We start from the raw sequence: 22,189 nt of genomic DNA, 5'->3' as shown, positions 1-22,189 counted from the left end.
GCCTCACTACATGGTGTTTCCAGGGAATTATACTTCAAAAAATGTACATTTCCAGTCATCTGTCCAAAAGTATATTTGATAATTCTCCCAGTTCTGGGCAAGCACAACTTTATCAATAACCTTGAGACTCTCCTACATTTTCTACTGGTAGCCTGCTCTGTAGAAGTGTCTTTGCCACATCCCACCAGGCAAATGGGCATGCTACAAATCAAAGCTCTAACTACCTTCCATTTGATTCTGCTAGAGAGCTGTTCCCATGAATGGCTCTACGGAGAAATGATTGTGGCTAGTTCTATCTCCTTCAGTGTGTTAAACTGTCATGGAAATAAATTCAGGAAGAAAACAGGAAGAAAAGGAACTCATTCTCACCAAGGCCTGGCAAACTTTTTCTCCCTCTCTCCCTTATTCTCTGTGCATTAAAGAATGCAAGACAGGCATTGGGAAGAGGCTGAGAAGTTGTCAAAGAGATATCGGGGGAATGTAAAGTGATTGTAGCAATGAAAGGGAAAGGTTTTCAAATGGTTGGACTAGGATTGGTAGTGAGAAGAATGAATAAGGGTCCTTCAACACTAAACACTAAATTCAATCATCTTTGGCGGCCAAGTGGTAGCCCAAAACTCTGCGTTTTTGGCAAGGGTTGACTGGTTACCCTCCTGTGCCAATTTAGAATTGACACAGGGAGGTGGGCATGGTGGGTGGGTGGGATATCACCACTGGTTCCCTGGCCCTCAAACTTTTTTGGCAGGCCTCCAGGCATGTCAGAAGGATAGCAGGAGTCCCCTTCCTTCCTACAAAGCTCTTTTGATGTGCCAGGAGGCCTTGCTAAGCCTTATGGCTCCATCCAGAGGCCTGTCAGGTAAGTCTGAGGGTGAAACAGGGGGCAAGAAGAGGAAATTGGCCCTGCCATCCCTCCTTCCCAGGTTACCAGAGCCCAAAGTGGTGGAATGACTGTGGGAACTACTCCTGGGTTCACACATGCCAAACCCAAGAGGCTGTCTCCAAACCTCCCATACCTGGGAAGGTGCAGACCTTCCTTGAACCATTGATTTCCAGGTTTATTTTGAGTTAAACCATGTTATTCTGAGGTGTCATTTGGATACCTCAGCCTAATCCACCCTTGAACCGTATTATATGGCTGTGTAGTTAGAGCCCAAGTGCTGTATTTGTGTGTGTGTGTGAGTGTGTGTGGGTGTGTGTTGGGGGGGGGGGGTATATGTAAGTACATCTCTGTGTGTGGGTAGCTTCAGTGAGAGAGGAAGGAAGGAAGATTTTGTGGGACATTATTGAGTGAGATCTGGTTCAAGAACTTTTACTGAATTATGTAGTTAACCATTTGGTACTTAGAACATTTCTCTGCCTTTCCATTTAGTATCTTCAACAGTAGTCAACACATTATTCTTAATCTCTCTGATTTTCTTTCTGTGAGGCAAATATTTTGTTTTGCTTTGTGGGGTCAAATATGTTTTCTGGTATTTAATGCTCAACCTCTACTTTGTACTTGGTTTTTCAGGCAAATGTGCATCTTTTCTGATTACATGACCACAGGGCAGCCATTCTGTGTATCCAGATGCCTGTAGTAGCTGTTTTGTGACCAGCCATGCAGCCCCATTCCCATAGTGGCCAATTTTGTGATGGAACTACCATAGTTTTTTGAATTTCCAAATGTGTCAATGACTACAAAGAGATCAAAATCCACTATCTTGCCAATCTCAATCTGTGTCCAAGATTTTGAAATGCCAAGGACCTTATTACATATTTTCTTCCCAGTCATTTAAGAAACATTCACTCTCATTGACATCACTGGAAAGAAATTCTGTATCTCAGAATATCACGGCAGAAAATCCCACAGGAAATCCCACAGGAAATTCTGCTTTGAACTGGGTTATCGGAGTCCACACTCAGATAATGTGGGATTTTCTGACTTGATATTCTGGGATATAGGGCTATGTGGGAAGGCCATAGGTCTGTCAGCTTTGTGCTGAAATACCTTTTCATCTCAGGGGAACAAGACAGACCCAGAACTACCCTAAATAGATCTTATTTTCAGTCATACCACTTGAAAAGACACTGTGGGTGCTACAGCGGAGGCAGTAGAGCAGGAATGAGCAACTACACAGAACCCATTTTTGCTTCCATCAGCTGTACTGGAGCTTCCTAACACATCATTTTAGGCTGATTTTAGACTGGTTGCCATTTGAGGTTGATTTTCACAATGAAAGTGATGTGAGGTCTGGGGAAATGGGTTATGGAATTAACAGCTGGGTTTTTCTTTTTTACTTTTGGAACATTTTAGATAAAAAATTGCCTGAAAATTAATTCCAAAATAATTTGAGTTTTAAAAGCAAGTTAGATTGTTAAGAGGGTCTATGAGCTCCTTCAGGAATAAGAATATAGCATCAAGAACCACGGTGATGGGCCTCACTTTCCCTATTAAGAAAAATGTTCACAGTATCGAATAGTCCTTCAGTTGTTATCCCCTTTGGAGCTTAGGTTTTCTCCCTTAAAACACTGAACCTGTGTACAGAAATATATATATATATACACACACACCATTTTATGATACACTACCAATAAAAGATACCAGCCCTTTTACAGCCCTGGCCATACTGAAGTTCACATACCTTGCATGGCAAAAGTATGATAGCCGGGACCCTACACTGGTTGCGCACTGCGGGTCAGAATTCATGAAGGGAACATGTGCATGAGACAGCGCAATGAGTGAGAGACACAGCCACGAGGGAGGGAGGGAGGGAGGGAGGGAGGAGTGGGGTCTACAGTTCACATGTCCTGCCCTCCCAGAGCCCTGGCTACTCCACTGTCAGAAAGTGGGCAGGGGAATGCACAAGAAGAGGGGAAAGGGAGGGGAATCCAGTTCCTGCCACTCTGTTTGTATTAGGGCCTTGTAAAAACCTTCCCCGGATACCAGCACACTTTCTGCCCTTCGAAGAAAGCAGCCCCGGCACCTGGGAGCAGTCCAAACGGACTTCTTTTCATTAATTCTGACATGTGTTGCACAACCAGTGTATGAGTTCCAGCTATGAGTAGGATCCCAGCTATCATACTTTTGCCACTTGCACCAGGAGTAACACTGCTCTATAACCAATAATGACAAATAAAAAGCAATAGCATATCATATATATCTATACTTACCTTTCGTGGTTTATTAAAGCCAGGCTTGCAAAACTGTCTGAAGTACTCCCAATAATTTCTGTAGGAAGACTGCATTTCTATGTAGGTTGCAAACCTGTCTGGGCACTTTGAGACACAAAGCTTTAAGGAAAGAAAAATGCACATTGTTTGAAGCCGCTCTGGAGGATGAGAAAGTTATGTTATCAAAGCAGCTAGACAAGAAAAAATGTCATCTGTAGAAACACTTCATTTTATCAGATTGCCTGCTTAGCGCAGCACTTAGAAGCAGACATGATCATTTTTCTCTCCCCCTTTGCAATCTCTAGATAAACAACTGAAAAGAGACAGCTGGTTCTTTCTGCACAGCTACAGCATCTTCCCAAGACTTTCTGCCCGTTAGAAACATTTGATGTATACTTCTAATTTTTTTAAAATGAAACACTTGCACCAATATTTTTCCCAAATAAGATTTTTCTTCTTTGCTCCAAACCACCTACAGAGGCATTGGGGATATCAATGCAGTACAGCTTGCTCAGTATCAAATTTATGGCATATGAATCCCAGTCAATAAAGACTGTGATAGTTAAAATGGTTTGCCCTTTTAGAAAGAACCTTGAGTGCAATCCACTTGCAGTTTCCATCGCTCAGACAAAAGCAAATTTAGCACTCGCTATCTTAAGGTTGAACACAGGTTAAAGCTACACTAGACGGGTTTTATTCTGGCTGTAACTTTTTCTGAAATCATAACACAGAACGTGAAGGCCATACTCTGGTCTCAAGATCTATTTCACTAACAGATTTACTATTGAAATTGGGGCATTTTTCTCTTCCCCAATTTCAATAGTAAATCTGTTAGTGAAATAGAATATTTCAGAGTTATGGCTAAGGGACCTGTTACATTTTAATGCTCCTTTAAAGAGATATGTTTTGCATCCTTTATGTTACTTGGGGAAATAAAATGGTTTACATGCAATGATTTTATTGTATGTCTGTTTACAATAATTCATTGAGCTATAGTCAATGTGTAAAGTTAAATTATTTTAAATCATTTATATCAATTTGACTGGGTTACAGACTATACTAAAATTTCCTATCATATGTCAGCAAGAGAGACAAAGATAACATTCAGAAGAGTAGGTTCTTATGTACCATACTCCTTTGCATCTCCACTTCTGGCAGCAGCCTTCCCTGTAACTGCCTCAAAGGTACTTTCAAGATATGGTGACCCTCTGGAGCGGCAGTCAATGAGTTGCAAGGGGCTGTTACCAGAAGGAAATGTGGCCATTACCAAGCACATATGACCAGAGGCAGTCTATAAAAACACAGAATTGTTATCTTGTACAGCAGTAGACCTGTAATGTTGTTAACAAGGTCCCTAGAGCTGTAGCTAATAATCCTTGAAAACACCTGAGGTCAATACTGTAGCACCATAAATTTACTATAAGCAGCACTAGCCAATTACTTATTCTTTTCCATTCTAAAAAGGGAAACGGATAGCTAGGATCTAAGAAGTGATTACTCAGGCCCAAAGGTGGTATAAAGAAGGAAAAATAATGTGTAGAGACAACAGTGAAAATGGTGTCAACTTCTACATGCAAACCAGCCCAACTGCTGGCTGTCAAAGAAGAACTACATATTTTCAAGGACTACCTTTTGGAAGGGAATAAAGCCCTACAAATCATTCCTGAGAAACATGACTATGGCACAGATATTCACAGAGCAATACAGCCAGTACTCATTTTGACAGCACTCATAATATTTCCTCTTCTCATTCTCTGAAACAGTGGCAAAAGTCACGTTCAAAATTGAAAAGACATTCTCTTTTTCCGTCTGACTGGAATGTCTTAAAAATATTAGCTCAGAATTTCTAGGTAAGCATGGAGATGGAAATGTGCATTATTATTTACCTCCATAATATAGAAAGCAAGTGTTAATTCTAACATTTTTCATCTTAAAAGTAGTTACACTTTGTAAAAACACATCAATTCTGAATACCTATTACATACCTGTGTTGTAGGGCACTGTAGGTTTATTAGCACTAAAGGGCTGGCACATTTCAGAATGTTAAAATAAAACAAAATTGTCTTGTTCCTAGAAAGGAATGGACATGCAATGATTACCTTATGGCTATTGCAGCAATAATTCACAATATATATAAATAATATATGCTCCATACATATCATTCAAAAACCACTGCAAAATTCAAGGTGCTCACTGATACTAAGAAGTATAAAACCTCATGTGTTCTTAATTAAGTAGCAAGCAAGTCAAATTCTAGTGAGACTGATATTCTCTATGGAATAACCCAGACTGGTATCAGTTCATTATATGTCACATTACCTGTATCTCACAGGTAAAGGCCTTTTCACTTGTCAAAGCAATATCTTGTTCAAGCACACACATATAAGAACACACCTCAGTATAAACTAGTTGTTGGTATTTATGTTAATCACAAGATAGCACTAAAATCCATCAAGAATGTGTGCCTGTGGATAAGATATTTTTGTCATTAATGAAAATATAGATTATGCCTGTACTTAAAAAGCATGCGGTAAAGATGACATGTGCTTTGAAAAGGAGAAACAAAGTTAGCACATTAATTTTTGTTTATGTTGCCCAAAGAACAGACAGAGCATAAGACAGACTTCCATTAGTAATTGCACTGTCCTCCTGAAAATGCACATTTCTCCATTCAAAAAGCAAATTAAACTATGTGTGAGGAAGACTGATAGTGTGTTGGGAAGAGAGATAACATATGAATCTATGAACAGTTTGCTGACCATCTGCTTTCTACAGATTCAGTCAATGACTTTGTGAATTGTAAGTACCATTTTTCTTAGTATAATATCTGCCACTGCATAATAGTTGCACCCCGCCCCATTTTTGGTCCCTCAAATTGGTATTTTTGCATTCCTCAAGTAATAGTCGCACCCTTGATTCATTGCCCAAAGTACACACTTCATTCTCTCACTTGCATGCTCTCTTTCAGCTATGAGCCTCACTTGGTTGAGCAAAGTGTTGGCAGAGTGAAGCCCTGTAGCTGGATTTTTTTCATCACGTAATAGGTGCACCCCGATTTTTCACCCCCAATAAGGGATATAAAGTGCACCTTTTATGTAATGAAATACGGTAACATAGGCATAAACTCATCTGTGGGATGATAGCAGCAAAGAAATATTTATCTGTTACTACTGCATCTGTACAGAATCATTGAATGGAGATCTTTTGGTGGTCCAAGTACTATCTTGGCCCAACACTACTTGATAGGTTGTTGAAGCCGATTATATGTCAGCTACTGAAAAAATTACTTGGGTCCACTAGGATGCCAGAAGTGAAACAGGTTACATGTCATCTTTTGAAAAACCACAGTGCAGTAAAACAGAAGCACTGAGCTCTGTCTATCAGAGGATTTTTCCATTTAGAAGAAACCCAAATAAATTTCATTTTATGGAAAAGTGAATATAAAATAAAACAAATAAACAAACAAATATATAAAAGTAGATAGGACAATTGGTCAATTATGTTCAGGCAATGGGAATATTTTACTTCTGTACAACTTTGTATTAAACCTTATCCAATTTCTAGTTTATTTTGAAGAGAAATGGCTCTAGCTATTGATTGGGATACAGGGGAAACAAAGTAACTATACAGAACAGTAAATACCAGCCTCATAGATCTATCTTCTTTATAGGTCATCTGCATTACATGCTGCTTGTACAGTCCTCAGAATGCAGAACAAATTTAGGGCTTAAAATATGGAAGCTAACAAATAGATGGATTACCATACAGAGAGATTTCCTAGAGGACTTCTGGTGGGAATACAAAATGAAATTAATTATACACTATTGTAGTTCAGTTCCCCACTTTCTCAAGATCTATGAACACTGGAACCCTTTTAAAATATCAAATCTTCTAAAATATTTACATGCTGTAATATTTGTTGGAACGAATGGAACATTTATTTACATTTTATTACAGCATGCCGAGGCTCTCAAACAGCAATAACAAAAAGATTAGCATCCATCTCCAAATTTAATTTCTCTCAAGGCATGAATTAGATTCTAATTCACTAGAGCCAGCTTGTGTGTTTGACAAATCATAAATCTCTGGTATTTCTCAACAATGTTCCTGTATATTGGGTACCATTTGACAATTTGACCTGAAAAACAATCTTTTTGCATTCCACCTATTTTTATCTAAAATATATGCATACATGTCCTTATACTAATAATTTAAAATATGTATTTACTGAAATTCATTAAAGCATGCAAATCATCCTGGAAATGACTGAAAAGTCTGTATATTGATCGTAACATATTTCAAGTTTGCCATTGTGTACATATGTGAAAGCAGGAGTTACCATAAAGTGAATTTTTTATGTAAATATGAGTGGAATTTACTATTTCACACACACGCAAACACACACAATGCACTTAAAATGCAATATTTTCAATCTGAGTAACTCATGCTCTTCCCTACAGGAATCCAGTTATTGCTGCAGATGCAACAGAAACAGATGCTTTAAACACAAGTATACAATCCCAATGGGGAAATGAAACCTAGTGTAAACAGACTCAACAGCATCAATGTGAATCAGTGTCAATTGATGGTATGAAAGGAACATGTTATTTCAAAATAAACACTGAACAATTGTTTTGTTTGTTTGAGAGACTATCAGCAATTGGCTTTGACAATAGGGGTTAGTAGGCTGTGCTTGGATCACCACTTGCATCACTCAGCAAGTACAGCCAGTGGTGAGGGATGATAGAAATTGTGGTTGAACAACATCTAAAGAGTTGTTCCTTAGATAATAGATACATGATAAGTTGTAATGGTACCATGAGAAGATATTTAAAAAGACAATAAAAAAAACAACATTCCAGGTGGATCAACTCAATCCAGGAAGCCATGGCCCTGAGCTTGCAAGCTCTGAGTAGGGCGGTTGAAAACTTTTAATCGTGGAGATCTCTTATTCGTAATGTACTGCAAATCAACTTCAATCAACTTATAGCAAATCCATGACCCATTAGAGCTATATGACCACCTCATTTTTTTTTATTTTCTAAGCAACGGTTTAAAAATAATTAAAATGTTCGCAATTGTATAGTTAAAATTATTTCCCAGTGGACAGGAGTATGGAATTGACTCTAATACAAAACATACATGAATGTACACAAATAATATTAATAATCATAGCAGCAAATATTTATATGTGACTTAGGAATCATGTGGCTCTTTAGATGATGTTGAAATATAACTCCCAGCAAACATAAACAGGATAATGGATGGTGGAGAATGCTGGGAGCTGTAATCTAACACCATTGTTGAAGGCTTTCATGGCCGGAATCACTGGATTGTTGTAGGTTTTCGGGATGTATGGCCATGTTCTAGAAGCATTCTCTCCTGATGTTTTGCCTCTGACGATGCTTGCCACAGATGCAGGTGAAACGTCAGGAGAGAATGCTTCTAGAGCATGGCCATACAACCCAAAAAACCTTCAACAACCCAGCATCTGATTGATATACCACTTCCTGGTTGATATACCACTTTGTTCAAAGCATTTGACAACATTCTTTTGTTTATTAGAAGTTAGGACAGGATGAAGTTGATCCTAAGTAATTCCCATTCTCCTATTTCAGCTGCACTAGTATTCACTCACGTGGCCTTTGGTCAACCTAACCAGTTAGATTTGGCCTCTGACTATGAATTAACTCAGTGGGAAATCTTAGTAGACATACAGGTTTGCATTGTTAGGCTGTTCTAAGCTTTAAAGAAACTGAATACCATAAAGCAGTTGTTCCCAACCTTTTTGACTTGCAAAGCCCTTTTTGGAATACATTTCTATGGTGGAGCCCCTTAGTCCTATCCTATGTCTTACAAGTTAATGGTGTTTAGGAGTAGTGATACAGGGGGAGGAAGAGGATAGATACTTAATAACAGAATGTAAAGTAAAGAGATCTGTAAACAATTGCCCAATGTCCATGCAATAAAATTGTATTTTAAAAACATTGAAATTTACCATAACATCTCAATGCATTCTCAACTATCACCACTACACATGATATTGTCAAAACTTGGCCATACATAAAAAAATATATATTCTAAAGTTCAATAATCAAACCATTTGTATTACAACAGAACTAGAGTGTGTTGCAGTGCAAAAATAGGCCTAAATTAAGGCATAACATAAAATAAGGTATAAATGTTTAATGAGATACCTGTGGTTTCACCTTTTTTGCACAGTGGCAAATTCAACTTGGAAAATTTCTGTTTGGAATGCAATTTCTGTTTTTCTTATTTTGATTTCTTATTCTCTCATTTAATTCAATTTTTGTTTTTTTTTTCTTGGAGCAGCCATAGACCCCATGGGACGTGCATGCGTGGCCTTAGGGCTCTGCAGAGCACAGGTTGGGAGCCATGGCTATAGAATATTTTAGCTGTAGGCAAGCATGTAGCTGGGGGGGGGGGGCTTGGGGGGCTTCAGCCCCCCCCCCCCCCAAATTCTCATGGTGGTTCGTGAAAAGGCCTTACTGGTGCATTATTTAAACTGTTATGTTTATTCATATCATGATCTGATCACCATACTCAATATATCCCATATGCATGGGGGTATTGGGGTAATGATACAAAAGGTTTGCTAGGGTAGATCCTCTTCCACTCAGACTCAGCCCCCCCAAACAAACTTAGCCCCCCCCCCCCCCCCCCCGAATTGAAATCCTGGCTACGGGCCTAGCTGTAGGACATCCTACTTGGGCCAATGACCAACTGTCCTCATGTCAGTTATATAATTTTTGAAGCAATCTTCTGCACTCATATCAGTGGTTATGCGTAAAAATTACAATATAAAGTTGTACTGTATGGGGAAATAAGAGAACTGGCTCTCAGCAAAGAATCCAGATAGAGCCTAAAGGAATTTCTCATAGAGGAGGAAAACGCTCTACTTCAAACTACTAGTTGTAAGCACTGGAATTTCCTCTTGCTATTTCAGCTGTTGGCTCAAAGTTATGGCAGATTATAAAGTGGTTAGTTTACATAATGGCATGCAGTTGACATGAATTATTCTTCTCTTAGGAATGATATAGCAATCTCTCAGAGGACATGTCAATTAAATATTCCCATTTAATCCTGGCTAATCATATTCAATGCATTTTATAAACAGTGGCTTTCTAATCACTTGGCTTCATGATGTAATAAGTTACTGAATTATGAATTGTCTTCAGTCTGCATGATGATATTGTTCTGCTTTTTATCATTCTTATCTGGAGTCAATGTAGAGAGCACTTTAAAGAATGTAGTAACTTTCTCTAGTTTCAGAGGTGGGAAACAAATACAGTATTTCTGGCAAACATAAAGCTACTACATAGGTCCTCCATTTTTGTGGGCCTTAGGGGTACAGGACACTGCAAAAGTGCGGAAAACATGAATTCGGAATTTTAACCTGAGGGCCAAACTATACAGGCCCATAACTTGCAACAGGTTACGAGTTTACCTGAAGCATCCAAATGATGCCTCAGGTAAACCCTAATTAATCCATAGTAAACCAGGGACCCTTCCAGACAAGCCCTATATCCCACGATCTGATCCCAGGTTTTTTGCTTTAAACTAGATTATATTAGTCCATACTGTCAGATAATCTGGAATAAACAGAAAACCTAGGATCATATCCAGAGATATAGGGCCTATCTGAAGGGTTCTGGGATTTCCCAGTTTACCCCAGATTAATTTGACACCTGGAAAGATCTGGAACTTAATGTAAGGTCCTAATCTTTCCAAGTGTGGGCTTGTGGGGATTGACTTTCAGGACCATGTTCCATGTTCCCAGGGGTCAATTCCCATTGTCATCATGGTTCTTTGGGCTCTAAGAGTCTGAAGGAGTGTGATAGCATCTCATAGACCCCTCCCAGCTCCCAATTTTGCCCCAAAAACTTACCAGAGTGTCCTGGGGGCATGTGCAGGCCTCCCGATGACAGCTTCTGATGCATCCAAATGATGTGACGGGAGGTTGGGGGAGGAGAGATAAATCCTTCCTTCCCCCTCCAACCTCCCAACATGTCCTTTTGACCTGGGAGGACATGCAGCCACCCAGGGAAAGCATAGGGTTTGGCAGAGGTGTGGGGACTAAATTCCAGGAGGAACTGACCTTTAGCACTGTCTGGAAGGGTCCTCAGATAACCTCTCTAGGAACTTCTAGGTCTTCCATGGTAACTCTAAGATCAACTTCCACCAGATGTTTGCTATAGAGTTACCTAGAAGACCGAGAAATTCTTAGAGAGAAGCTATTAATCAAATACGTGAATAATAATATCCTCAAACGTTAAACACACTAATGTGGAAGGTTGACTGTTCTTCATTTCTCAGCCATGTTTCACAAAAAATGAAGTCATGACAACTGCCTCAGTACTTACTCATTAGGTGTGTCCTTTTGACCACAGAACTGCCCATAGCTGTCAGTCGGATAAGCCACTTTCCTGGGGTCACCATGTACCCAAGCTGCAGAAACATGTAAGAGAGAGAGAAATTATATATACTATTTGATAATTGAGTTTTGCCATACAGAGGCTTTGCTTGAAATTAAAGTTTTCAAGTCATTAAAATGCACTGCCTGTCAAGTAGTGTTTTAACCTCTCTTGAGAGCTGCTGAAGATTATTGATTTTTCTTAAACAGTAGATTTTTAAAAAGAAACAAGTACAGATGAATAGATAGGAAGTAAAACATATCTGGCATATCTCCTCTCAGAAAGGGTACATCTGGCTTGTAGCCAAATAATGAGGTAATGCACTTAGAAAATCACCATTATTAAAATGAGCAGAGGGAAGCATTACAAAAGCTTTGCTGGCATCGCGCCACAGAGTGGTATTGAACCAAGACAAACAAACCAAGCCACCTTCACTCATACTTCTGAGCTTCCTTCTGTACAGTGAATTGCACCAGCTACTTAAAATGTATTTTTCAACATCCGCTTTATGCAAATCAGTTTGAACTTGCTCCTGTGTAATTGCTGCATCCCCACACTCATCTTGATTTTGTGGTGTTTAAATTAGAAACACTTGAAACCAAATCTTCTCCAAAGTCATTGATATAGCAACCCTCTTGACATTAGAGTGACAGTACATAAAAACACAAAGGTCTCTTAGGAAGTCATGAACTGCAACTTGAACTGTATTCACACTCCAGAATTTTAGCAGTATGAAACCACATTAACTTCCATGTCCTGTGGGATTTTTGTAATTTTGTGAGACATTTACCCTTTTCTGTCAAAGAGCTCTGATGCTACAACAAACTGCAAATTCTATGATTTCATAAAATGGATCCATGATAGTTAAAGTAGTGTGAAACCAATTCTAGGTTGTGGTTGGTCTGATCCTTGTAAAGAAGGCTGAGCTGTTTTTCACCAGACAATTTGCACAATTTGTGGGTTACTTCCCATCTTTTCTTAATTGTTACAACAACTTGTAAAGTTTCTTCACAATGAAGATTTTTTAAAAATAAGCCTTCATTTTGAAATGGTAGCCAGCATAATTAACTACTTTTGGTGGACTAAAAGTAACAACTTTAAGAAAAGAATTAGCAACTTCACTAAACAAACAACATCAAAAAAGTAAATTAGTAAGCTTTTGAATGGAGGGGGTATCAGATAAGGCAAAGTCTAGTCATGTCTGACTCTGAGGGGTAGTGCTCATCTCTATTTCTAAGTCAAAGAGCCAGCATTGTCCGTATACACCTCCTAGATCATGTGGCCAGCATGACTGCATGGAGCGCCATTACCTTCCCACAGTAGCGGTACCTATTGATCTACTCACATTTGCATGTTTTCGAATGGATAGGTTGGCAGAAGCTGGGCCTAAGAGTGGAGCTCACCCCGCTCCCTGGATCTGAACCACCAACATTTCGGTCAGCAAGTTCAGCAGCTCAGCGGTTTAACTCGCAGTGCCACCAGGGGGACTGAGTATCTCATACATGCTTATTATTATATTATGGTGATTCTGTGTATTTCTGGGTTCCTTAAAGAGCATTTAAGTCTACCAGCACATTGGCTGTGCAAGAACAATACTACAGGGTGAGGCAGCATAACTTCCTTTTTTTAAATGTGCGCCATTCAGTCGGTTGAAGACGTAGTGGAGTGCTAGTGGTCTCATTCGAGAGGCAGGAGTATAAAGTTTTGTCCTGACACAGTTCAGTCGCCATAATGCATTGGAACTGTGAGGAGCGTGTTTTTGCCATTGAGGCCTACTTTTAGAGCGGATTTGGAGTGGCCGGCCCGCTCTCCAGATTTGGCCCCTTGTGATTTTTTTTCTATGGGGTTTTTTGAAATCTCGTGTTTATGTGAACTGTCCAAGGACCCTACAAGATTTGAAGACCAACATCCAGGAAGAAATTGCCAACATAACGCCTGCTATGCTGGCAAGAGTCATGGCAAACGCCAGAAATCGGTTTACTCAGTGTATGGAGAATGGGGGACATCACCTACCTAATTTGACCTTCAAAACTATGTAAAACAAAACTTTAGGTATGTGCCTACATTATAAAAAAAAATAAAAAAATCTGATTCATACAATGGGTTTTGTTAAGTTTTGAAAAAAAGGAAGTTATGCTGCCTCACCTTGTATATGGGTTTTGCAGGAAATCAGTAAAACTACTTTCATATTGTATACTACAAAACAAACATACATACTAAAAAAATGACCTAAAACATGATGGATAATCTTCCTTCTTCTTTTCTGGTCTTATCTACTTGAGCATGGGAGAGAAGTCACATTTATAATACGATATTCCTTTGTTTATTGCTTTTTGACAAAATAGATTTTCATTGTCCTTTAATGTTCTCTTAAATCTGATCCAGAAAAATATCATTACACTTAGCAGTTTTGGCAATAGTTAATATACTTCTTTAATCTCTTTGAAGTGTAATCATTATAGCAACCTCACATATTCCTGAAGTTATTGTTTTTCTACATGACAGAAAATTTCTCCACCTCCATTAAGATTATTATTCTTCCCTCTTGTACAGATTCCAGCAGGCATAAATCTTGTCATATGAGATTTAAAGTAGTCACATGCAAAACCTAACACCTGTATTGTAATTTAGAATATGATACTGCTGACAACAAGATCTGCTTAATAATTGGGATTTAAAAAACAACCCAATTAATGTCCATCTTTCAAGAGCATTAGACAATATCACGAAAAAGATGAACTCTTACTAAGAGTTTACAGTGCTTCCACACACACATTTTTTCTCATATAAAACATGCATTGCAGGAACACATCATATTCATGTTTTTCAGGAATGCTTGCATAGTGAGTAGTGCTGGATTTAGACCTGTAACATTTAAGTTCACATCCATACCCAGAAACTGACTTACAGCCAATTCATTCACATTTTCATGTACAAGCAGTTCACATCTATCTGGATTATGGGCCCACAATGCAATAAGCCAGAAGTCTTTGAGAATCTTAGGTTAACACTATGTACAAACCCAACTGTTGGTTTGTTGCTCTCCAATGCAACCAGAATAGTAAACCAGCTTCAAACTTTGGCTCTAGAGACTTGTTAGGACAATGATAAGACAGGAAAGCCAGCTTTGATATAATGCTATGTCTTTTTGTTATTGTTGAGTTTCTCCTTACTGAAGACTTTCCTGCTACCAGGAGCAATAAACTGGGAGTGATGTACCAGCTCAAGAATAATAACTGTGGCTTACTGATTCATAAGAACATAGTTTCAATGAGTGAAGACAGTGAACAGCATACCCTTCAATATTTCAGAGATGAAAACCAGAACACATGTCGACAATCGACATCAGGATAAGTTCAAAATGGCAAAAGTTATTAATGAGGAAGAATACACAAACTAGAAAACATCACAAAGTTTGCTTTTGCTTGAATTTATTGGGAAAATCAATATTCCCACTTCTTCTCATCTCCCTCCTACTGACTTGAGTGCGAAGAACTTTTACACTTTGAATTCAGTTTCCAGCATATTAAAGGCCCATCTACACAGCACCTAAAACACGGGATTTCCTGAGTTTCTGGGGGTTTCTAATGATGAGGTTGCTCTAGATCAGGGGTCCTCAAACTTTTTAAACAGAGGGCCATGTCATAGTCCCTCAAACTGTTGGAGGGCTGGATTATAATTTGAAAAAAAAATCATAAATGAATTCCTATGCACACTGCACATCTCATTTGTAGTGCAAAATACAGTGGAAAAGAATACAATAATTAAAATGAAGAACAATTTTAAAAATATATACTTATAAGTATTTCAATGGGAACTGTGGCCTGCTTTTGGCTGATGAGCTAGGATTGTTGTGTGCTTTCAAGTCGTTTCAGACTTTTGGTTGACCTTGAGCAAGGGCCGGGTAAATGACCTTGGAGGGCCAGATCCGGCCCCCGGGCCTTAGTTTGAGGACCCCCACTCTAGATGCAGAGAATGACAATAGGAATTCTGTTCAAAGTGTCATTTCTGATGAGAATGTCCCTGAAGAGTTTGGGGATGATGGTATGGTCCCTGGAAAAGGGCCTGAATTGCTACCAGAGAATTCCCAGGACTCTGAGCCTAAGAAAAGCTCAGCACCTGGCCCAACTGCAAAAATTAATGAGCCAGTGGAGAGAAGGCATATTTTCAGTCAGCACATTCAAACAAACAAATCTCTCAGGTGTTCTACCAGACTGAGAGAGATTGATAAGAAGTAAAGGCTAAAACGAAATCCGTTCCTGGCTGCTTGGGACATAGAGTAGATTATGGGATAAAAGTGCCAAGTACAGAATCTATAGTCAGATGAAGCAATGTTGGAATTAAGATGTCTTTTTTGGGCCTTGGATAGATTCATGTATTAAGTGCTTTGTTTGATTTCATGAGTCAAGTTTTGGAGTTTTACCTTGGAAGTTTCTGTATTTGTTTTTCATGAACTCTGATGGACTTATTTCCTGGACTATATGTTTCTGCTTATCTTTCTACCTAATTGGATTTACCTATTTTTATGGAGTGTTTTTTTTTACTGCTACTGCTTTTTAATTATCTTCAATAAACTGCTTGCATTTTTACTCAGCTGTGTGGTGTTTAAAGTCAGAGGGCTTTCCTGGCCTGGAGTGCAACAGGAAGCACAAAAGGAGTGCAATTAGAGCTCTTTATTTTACACTTTATAAAATTAAACAAAGCTTGAATAAACAATTGGGGGAAGAAAGAAATCTAGTGGAAGTTTTTTTTAAAAAAAATCCCTCTGTTATGTGCCTGAATGTCATATGCGCACATGCAAAACTGCTTGTATTTATATTATGATGTTTGCATGTGCACATATATGGTGCAGTGCATAATAGAGGGATTTTTAAAAAGCAAAACATTCCACCGGCTGTCTCCCTTCCACCCTCCATCTTGTTCCAATACAGAGGAAGCCTGTTATGATACTGGGCGAAAAAATCCCAGGATCCATAGGTCTCTGTGAGGACATGTTCCCAGGTCCCAGGTTTTTTTTGTCCACCATTTAAAACTCAAATTGTCATGCTGTCTGAAAGCACCCTAAGTAATCTGGGGACAAAGGAAAGAAAAGGAAAGAAAAACTGGGACATTTAAAACTATCTGAAAAACAGGGATTAATCAGGACAACTAAAAAGTGTGTAACAACAATTCTCATGAAATGTTTTTCCACTTGCAGTCAGTACTTGCCAGACTGGAGTCCAATCTACACTGCCATATAAAATCCAGATTATCTGTTTTGAACTGGATTGCATGGCAGTGTTGACTCATATAAATCCAGTTTAAAGCAAATAACCTGCAATCAGATACTAGATTATAAAGCAGTGAAGATCCAGCATGTCAGTTATATTTGTTCATTTTAAGGAATATTGTGTGAACTGCCCTTTGGTTTGATTCAAACTCACATGTTCTGGAAACATGTCTTATGAATAAAAAGTACCACCACAAAACAGGGCGTTTTAAAAGAAAAATCATATATGAAAAGAAAATTAGTCTAGGAATACCTGCAAATTTTAAGCATACAACCCTCCTAATGCCATAATTTATTTTGAAACTGAGTATGATTTATATGTGGCAGTACTTTAAACAAAAGAGCTAGAGTAGTGTCGTGGCTGGAGCACTGAACAGAGTTTGAATCCACACTTGGCCATGGAAACCTATTGGTTGGCCTTTGGCAAGCTACGGTCTCTTGGTTTGGGAGGAAGGCAATGGCAAACTCTCTTTGAACAAATCTTGCCAAGAAACCTCTTGAAGAAAGTGACTTGAATGCACACAACAACAACTTTCAAACAAGCTATTCCTCATAGTGGAAGTATACGCATAGTGCTCGTTAGAGGTTATTTCCATTTCAATAACACATGCATGAATTAGACCTTCCTCAGTTGAATAGTTAATCATATATGTCAGTCATATTTCTTAGAGGCTGTGTTGTTTCCACATGAGAAGTAATGCACTGTAAATGAATTGGCAGTTTTGTCAGTCTAACAGATATTCAAAATGATATACAGTTACTTCATTGGACATAATCAATCATCACTGCATTTCTCTGTTTAAAGAGAAGTGATGCATCCAAATTTCTAATTCATTGAATATTCTGACTTCCTTTCCAACTATGCAGTGTCACTGTTTATATTTGAAGTGCAGGGTAAACAAAACACAACTCCATGAATTCAGTTTTGTTCAAAAGTCAAACTATTTCATCAAACCTCCCTGAAAGTTATTTATAGGTTCTGAGAAAAGAAGAAATGTAACAGGGAAACTTGGGTGACATTGTACTGCGTTATTCAACTGAGGTGATTAATTCAAATGTGAATAATTGAAGAGTTGCTTGCAAAAGTGAAAAACAATAGGAAGCAATGGCTAAGATTAGTGCTCAGAAGCTGAAATGTATATGACATATGATATGCCCAGTGCATATTCACCAGAACCAAAGAATCAAAATGTTTTATTCCTAAGTTTTAATATTATAATTGAACTTTGGTATATAAGATAAAATATTTCTATTTTAAAACAGAAATTATTGTTGTAGTAATTCATAACATAAAAACAAGTTGTTTCTGCAACAGATAATTATTAATCTTGAAAGAACCAATACTGAGTTTCAGAGACAATTATGCTAATAAGTCTCTCGCAGGTATGGTTTTGACTATCTTTTCATACGGTTTTCAGCATTTTTAGTCTAATTGCCTGCCAAAATCTTAGTTGCAAGTCTTTATATAACTTGACAGATCCTTGGTGGAAACTTCCTGGAGCCAATCATAAATCTCTGAGAAACCTAAGGAGTCAGCATTCAATGAAACATAGGTGTCATGTGTGTCCATAAACCTGTGAAGCATCTACATTTTGAACCATGAAGTTATGCCAACATTTCTTGCTAATATGCTCGAACAACCACCCAAGACCTGCCCTAGAAATCACAAGCATCTGTCTTTTTAACACATTTGTCAGGTATCATCTCATTTTACTTTCTTTTATTGTCTGGGGTCAAGTAAGTTGTTGCCAACTGAACTCAAAGCTTCCCTGTCAAAGACAAAAGATGGGATAGAAGGGCATCCTTCAAAACAGACTGCAAACCATCTGACAATCAGAGCTAAAAGTATTCTGTTAAGTGTTTGTTGGGTCCATAACGGCATTTTTGTTCTCCCTTAAAGATAAAAAAATTAAGCACTTTAATATGTAAAAACACAAGCCTGCCAAATTGTGCTTATGGCTTTTTAACGCCACTAATTTACCAATGCAATGAAGCAGATAATAGGAAACATGATCCTGAATTTATACATATGGGTAGTTGTTGTATAAACATTCACAAGAAAAATTCTGTTTACTACTTCACAGATGGTCTCTTGTCCCAGTGGTTTAATCCTCCATTATGTCTCTGAGCATAGACGGGCATTAACTGCAACAGAGAGACTCCACAAACAGAAAAATATCTAGGAGAATATTAAAGCTGAAGACTTCAGTCTCCAAATTCTTATATAACATAGAAAAGCTGGTCATATTAAGCTTTTTTCTGCCTTAAAAAACAAAAAAACAAAAACACAGGCAAAGTTCACCTGAAGCACTCCTCTTGAATTTTGTAAATACTGTACACTGCAAGTGTGCAAGGCACAGGGATACATATAGGTGGTCAATATATAACAAGACAAAGTCATTCCATTACTTCTTGGTACTCAGAACCCCAAGTCCTTATGAAGATGCGGATCATATGGAATGGAACACTGCCTGCCAATCTTCTGTATGAGCTTACAAAATTTATTTTTAATGAAAAATAATTTTTGCAATCTCAGACCATTGCCCATCAGGAAACAAGCATGTTTTATCCCTGTAATCAATATGTTTAACTCCACTGATTTATCTCGATAAGCAGCTATGACAACTGAACTAGAACTAGAATTGTAGCTAATGTCTGGACGGGCTTATCTACAGTTTCCCCCTCCCACCTCCTTCTTTATGCTTCTTATAGGTCAGGCATGGACAAACGTTTTTGCCTTGGGACCACATTGCGGGCTGGACCAAGAGGGAGGGTGGGTGGGTCCAGGAGGGGGAGAGCCTGTCAGGGCCAGGATGGGGCAGGGCAAGGCCTGAGTCACCCTCAGGTTGTCCTCCTGGCATAAAGATGGGGCTGCTCAACCCATCCTAGGAGAAAGGCAAGACATGCAATGGCTGCCCCAATCTTTATGCCGGGAGGAGGGTGAGACAGGGGATGTCTGAGAGTACTCCAGAGGGCTCTCAACTGCAGCGTACCTTCTTTGAACTATCATCGTGGCACAAGAATGGGGCCGCTCACACCATCCTTATGCTGGAAGGAGGGTGAGACGTGTAGTGGCTGAGAGTGCTCAGGAGGGCTCTCACTTGCTACATGCCTTCCTCCCTCGTCTTTTTTTGGCATAAGGTTGTGGCGGGCCACTGTGTCCATAAACCAAGAGGACAAAGAAATGAGGAGGTCCTGAGGTAATTGCCCAGGGGGCTGCATCCCACTCCCGGGCCTTAGTATGCCAATTTCTGTAGTAGTTTCTGTGAAATTATATTTCAAATAATACTGTATTAAAAACAGACCTGTATCAGAACAATTATTTTTAAAAATAATTCAGAGTTGAAATTGTGCAGCTCTTCCCCTGGGATTTTATGGTGACATTGCCATATCTTTCTATCAAGAAGCTTGATTTATTTCCTTTTGAGTTTAGCAGTCATTCATTCCTTGGGATCTTTTTATGAAATACTAGCCATCCTCTGCCATGCGTTGCTGTGGCCCAGTCTGTATATATTTGTTGGTTTTTTTGTGTATATGTGTGTGTGTATATATTTGTGTATATGTGTGTTTGTGTATGTGTGTGTGTGTGTGGTTTTGCACATGCATTGCAATGTAATTTTTGGTTTTTGGCTTTTAAAGTCTCTTCTGCTGTGTTTTTCAGCATTTTTATGAGTGGTGGTCACTTGTTGGCCTGATAGGTGTATTGTGTCCAAATTTGGTGTCAATTCATCCAGTGGTTTTTGAGTTATGTTAATCCCACAAATGAACATAACATTTTTATTTATATAGATAACTAGATTGCTCTTATCCATTTCTAACTCAGGCACAACTATACTAGATTTCTGATTCTGGCAATTAAAAAGATCAGTCAGAAAACACAAAACAAAAATATCAGATACCGTATTAACAGAAAAAAACCCGTAAGAATAACTCTTGTAATAAATATTTCTGAAGCACCACAGAGAAAGACAGTTAGCATAAATCAATAACTTTGATCATGGAAGATGACTGGGTAGTCACACTAACACATACAGGCTTCTCTAAAGGCTTCAGAAAGACAGCAAGAGCCTAATGTTCTTGAATCTTTTCTTGAATTGGACAAATCCACTGTTACTCAGTATACTCATGCTTTTGGACAGCATTTTTCCTCCATCAATCAAAAATTCTATACCTTAGAGGTAATGGCTATAAACTCTAAGGTTTCTGCATCCAGTCAAATGCTGAATGATCTCCCATTATATATATTCATAGACAAAGAAACCCAATTTTTTCTATAAAGAGCCAAAGGACAGAAATAAACATATCCTATTGGGTCATGAGATGCTTAAGGCACAACTCATGACTGTGAATTGATTTATACTCTATTTTCCCTTTATATGAACTTTATTGACTCTCATGCATTTTGAACAGAACAAGTGCCTGGAGTCTATCCAAGGCTGATCTCATCTTTCATTTGAAAATAAAGCAAAGGAAAGTGTGAAACATGAGAAGGGTAGTAAAAGAATTAACCTGCATATGAAAACTGAATGCTGTTCTCTGTGTGTGGAAGAGAGAGAATGAGGAGAACGAGACAGAGATCATCTATGGGAATGGGAAATACGGCCACACAGATTTAAGCTGAAACAAGGCTTTATTTGAGCATTTGCAGGTGCTCAGAAATTTAATCCAACATCCCCTCTTTACAATCGGGGCATGTACAATGTAGCGTATGTGTGCAGATTTTCAGCAGAGGCAAAGCTGACCCTATTTTCTGTGACCAAAGCCTGAGGGGAAAGATGCAACAGCAAAGCATTCGGTCATTATCTCCATCAATCTATGACAGATTTCATACAGTACATGGTTTTGGGGCTTTGCAAAGAAAACTGTCATGAAATCCAAGCTGAAAGTCTAAGAGAGATTTGTGTGGTGCTGGGAGAAAGTAAAGAACAGTGGAAGGTTTACTAGTCTGGAAATACTACAAATTCACAATCTACCGACTGTCTTTCTAAGTTTTTTAAAATTCCAACCTCCTTTTTAAAAAGTTTTCTGATAAACCAATTATTTAGAGTTAGAAACTTGCAACAAAAGGGAGAGAATGCTTTGAGAAAAACATTTTGATGAGCCAATGAAAAATGATAAGGTTTTGTTTTGTTTTCTTTAAAAAATCTTAAGGAAGTTCAGGAAGAGAAAATCTAAATCCAACTCAATCCGATTCAATCCTCCCTCTTGGAGTCTCTTGAAGTCCCCCCTCCAGCCTGACCACCCAGTTTAATCGCCGTGGTTCCCCGGGGGTTGAAAATTGTGGGAGTTTGACAAGGAATAAGGGAAACAAGAAAAAGACCAAGGAACAGCAGGT

At 38.6% G+C, this 22,189-nt stretch overlaps 1 protein-coding gene across 4 annotated transcripts in view; it reads right to left on the bottom strand.

Moving 5' to 3' along the window:
* The window catches only part of SLC44A5 (solute carrier family 44 member 5), a 242,551-nt gene that overhangs the window by 55,914 nt on the left and 164,448 nt on the right, over positions 1 to 22,189 (bottom strand). For all 4 annotated transcript variants that reach the window (XM_060773741.2, XM_060773740.2, XM_060773738.2 and 1 more), the window contains exons 4-6: positions 11,535 to 11,619; positions 5,136 to 5,220; positions 3,151 to 3,270 (exon numbers count right to left, since the gene is read on the bottom strand). In XM_060773741.2, the coding sequence (XP_060629724.2) occupies positions 3,151 to 3,270; positions 5,136 to 5,220; positions 11,535 to 11,619 (290 nt within the window). The remainder of the gene's footprint in view (positions 1 to 3,150; positions 3,271 to 5,135; positions 5,221 to 11,534; positions 11,620 to 22,189) is intronic.

This window comes from Anolis sagrei, chromosome 4 (genome assembly GCF_037176765.1).
Source record: "Anolis sagrei isolate rAnoSag1 chromosome 4, rAnoSag1.mat, whole genome shotgun sequence".
NCBI classification, from domain to species: Eukaryota; Metazoa; Chordata; class Lepidosauria; order Squamata; family Dactyloidae; genus Anolis; species Anolis sagrei.
Note: the sequence above shows the minus strand (reverse complement) of the source record. Positions and strands in the feature narration are given on the sequence as shown.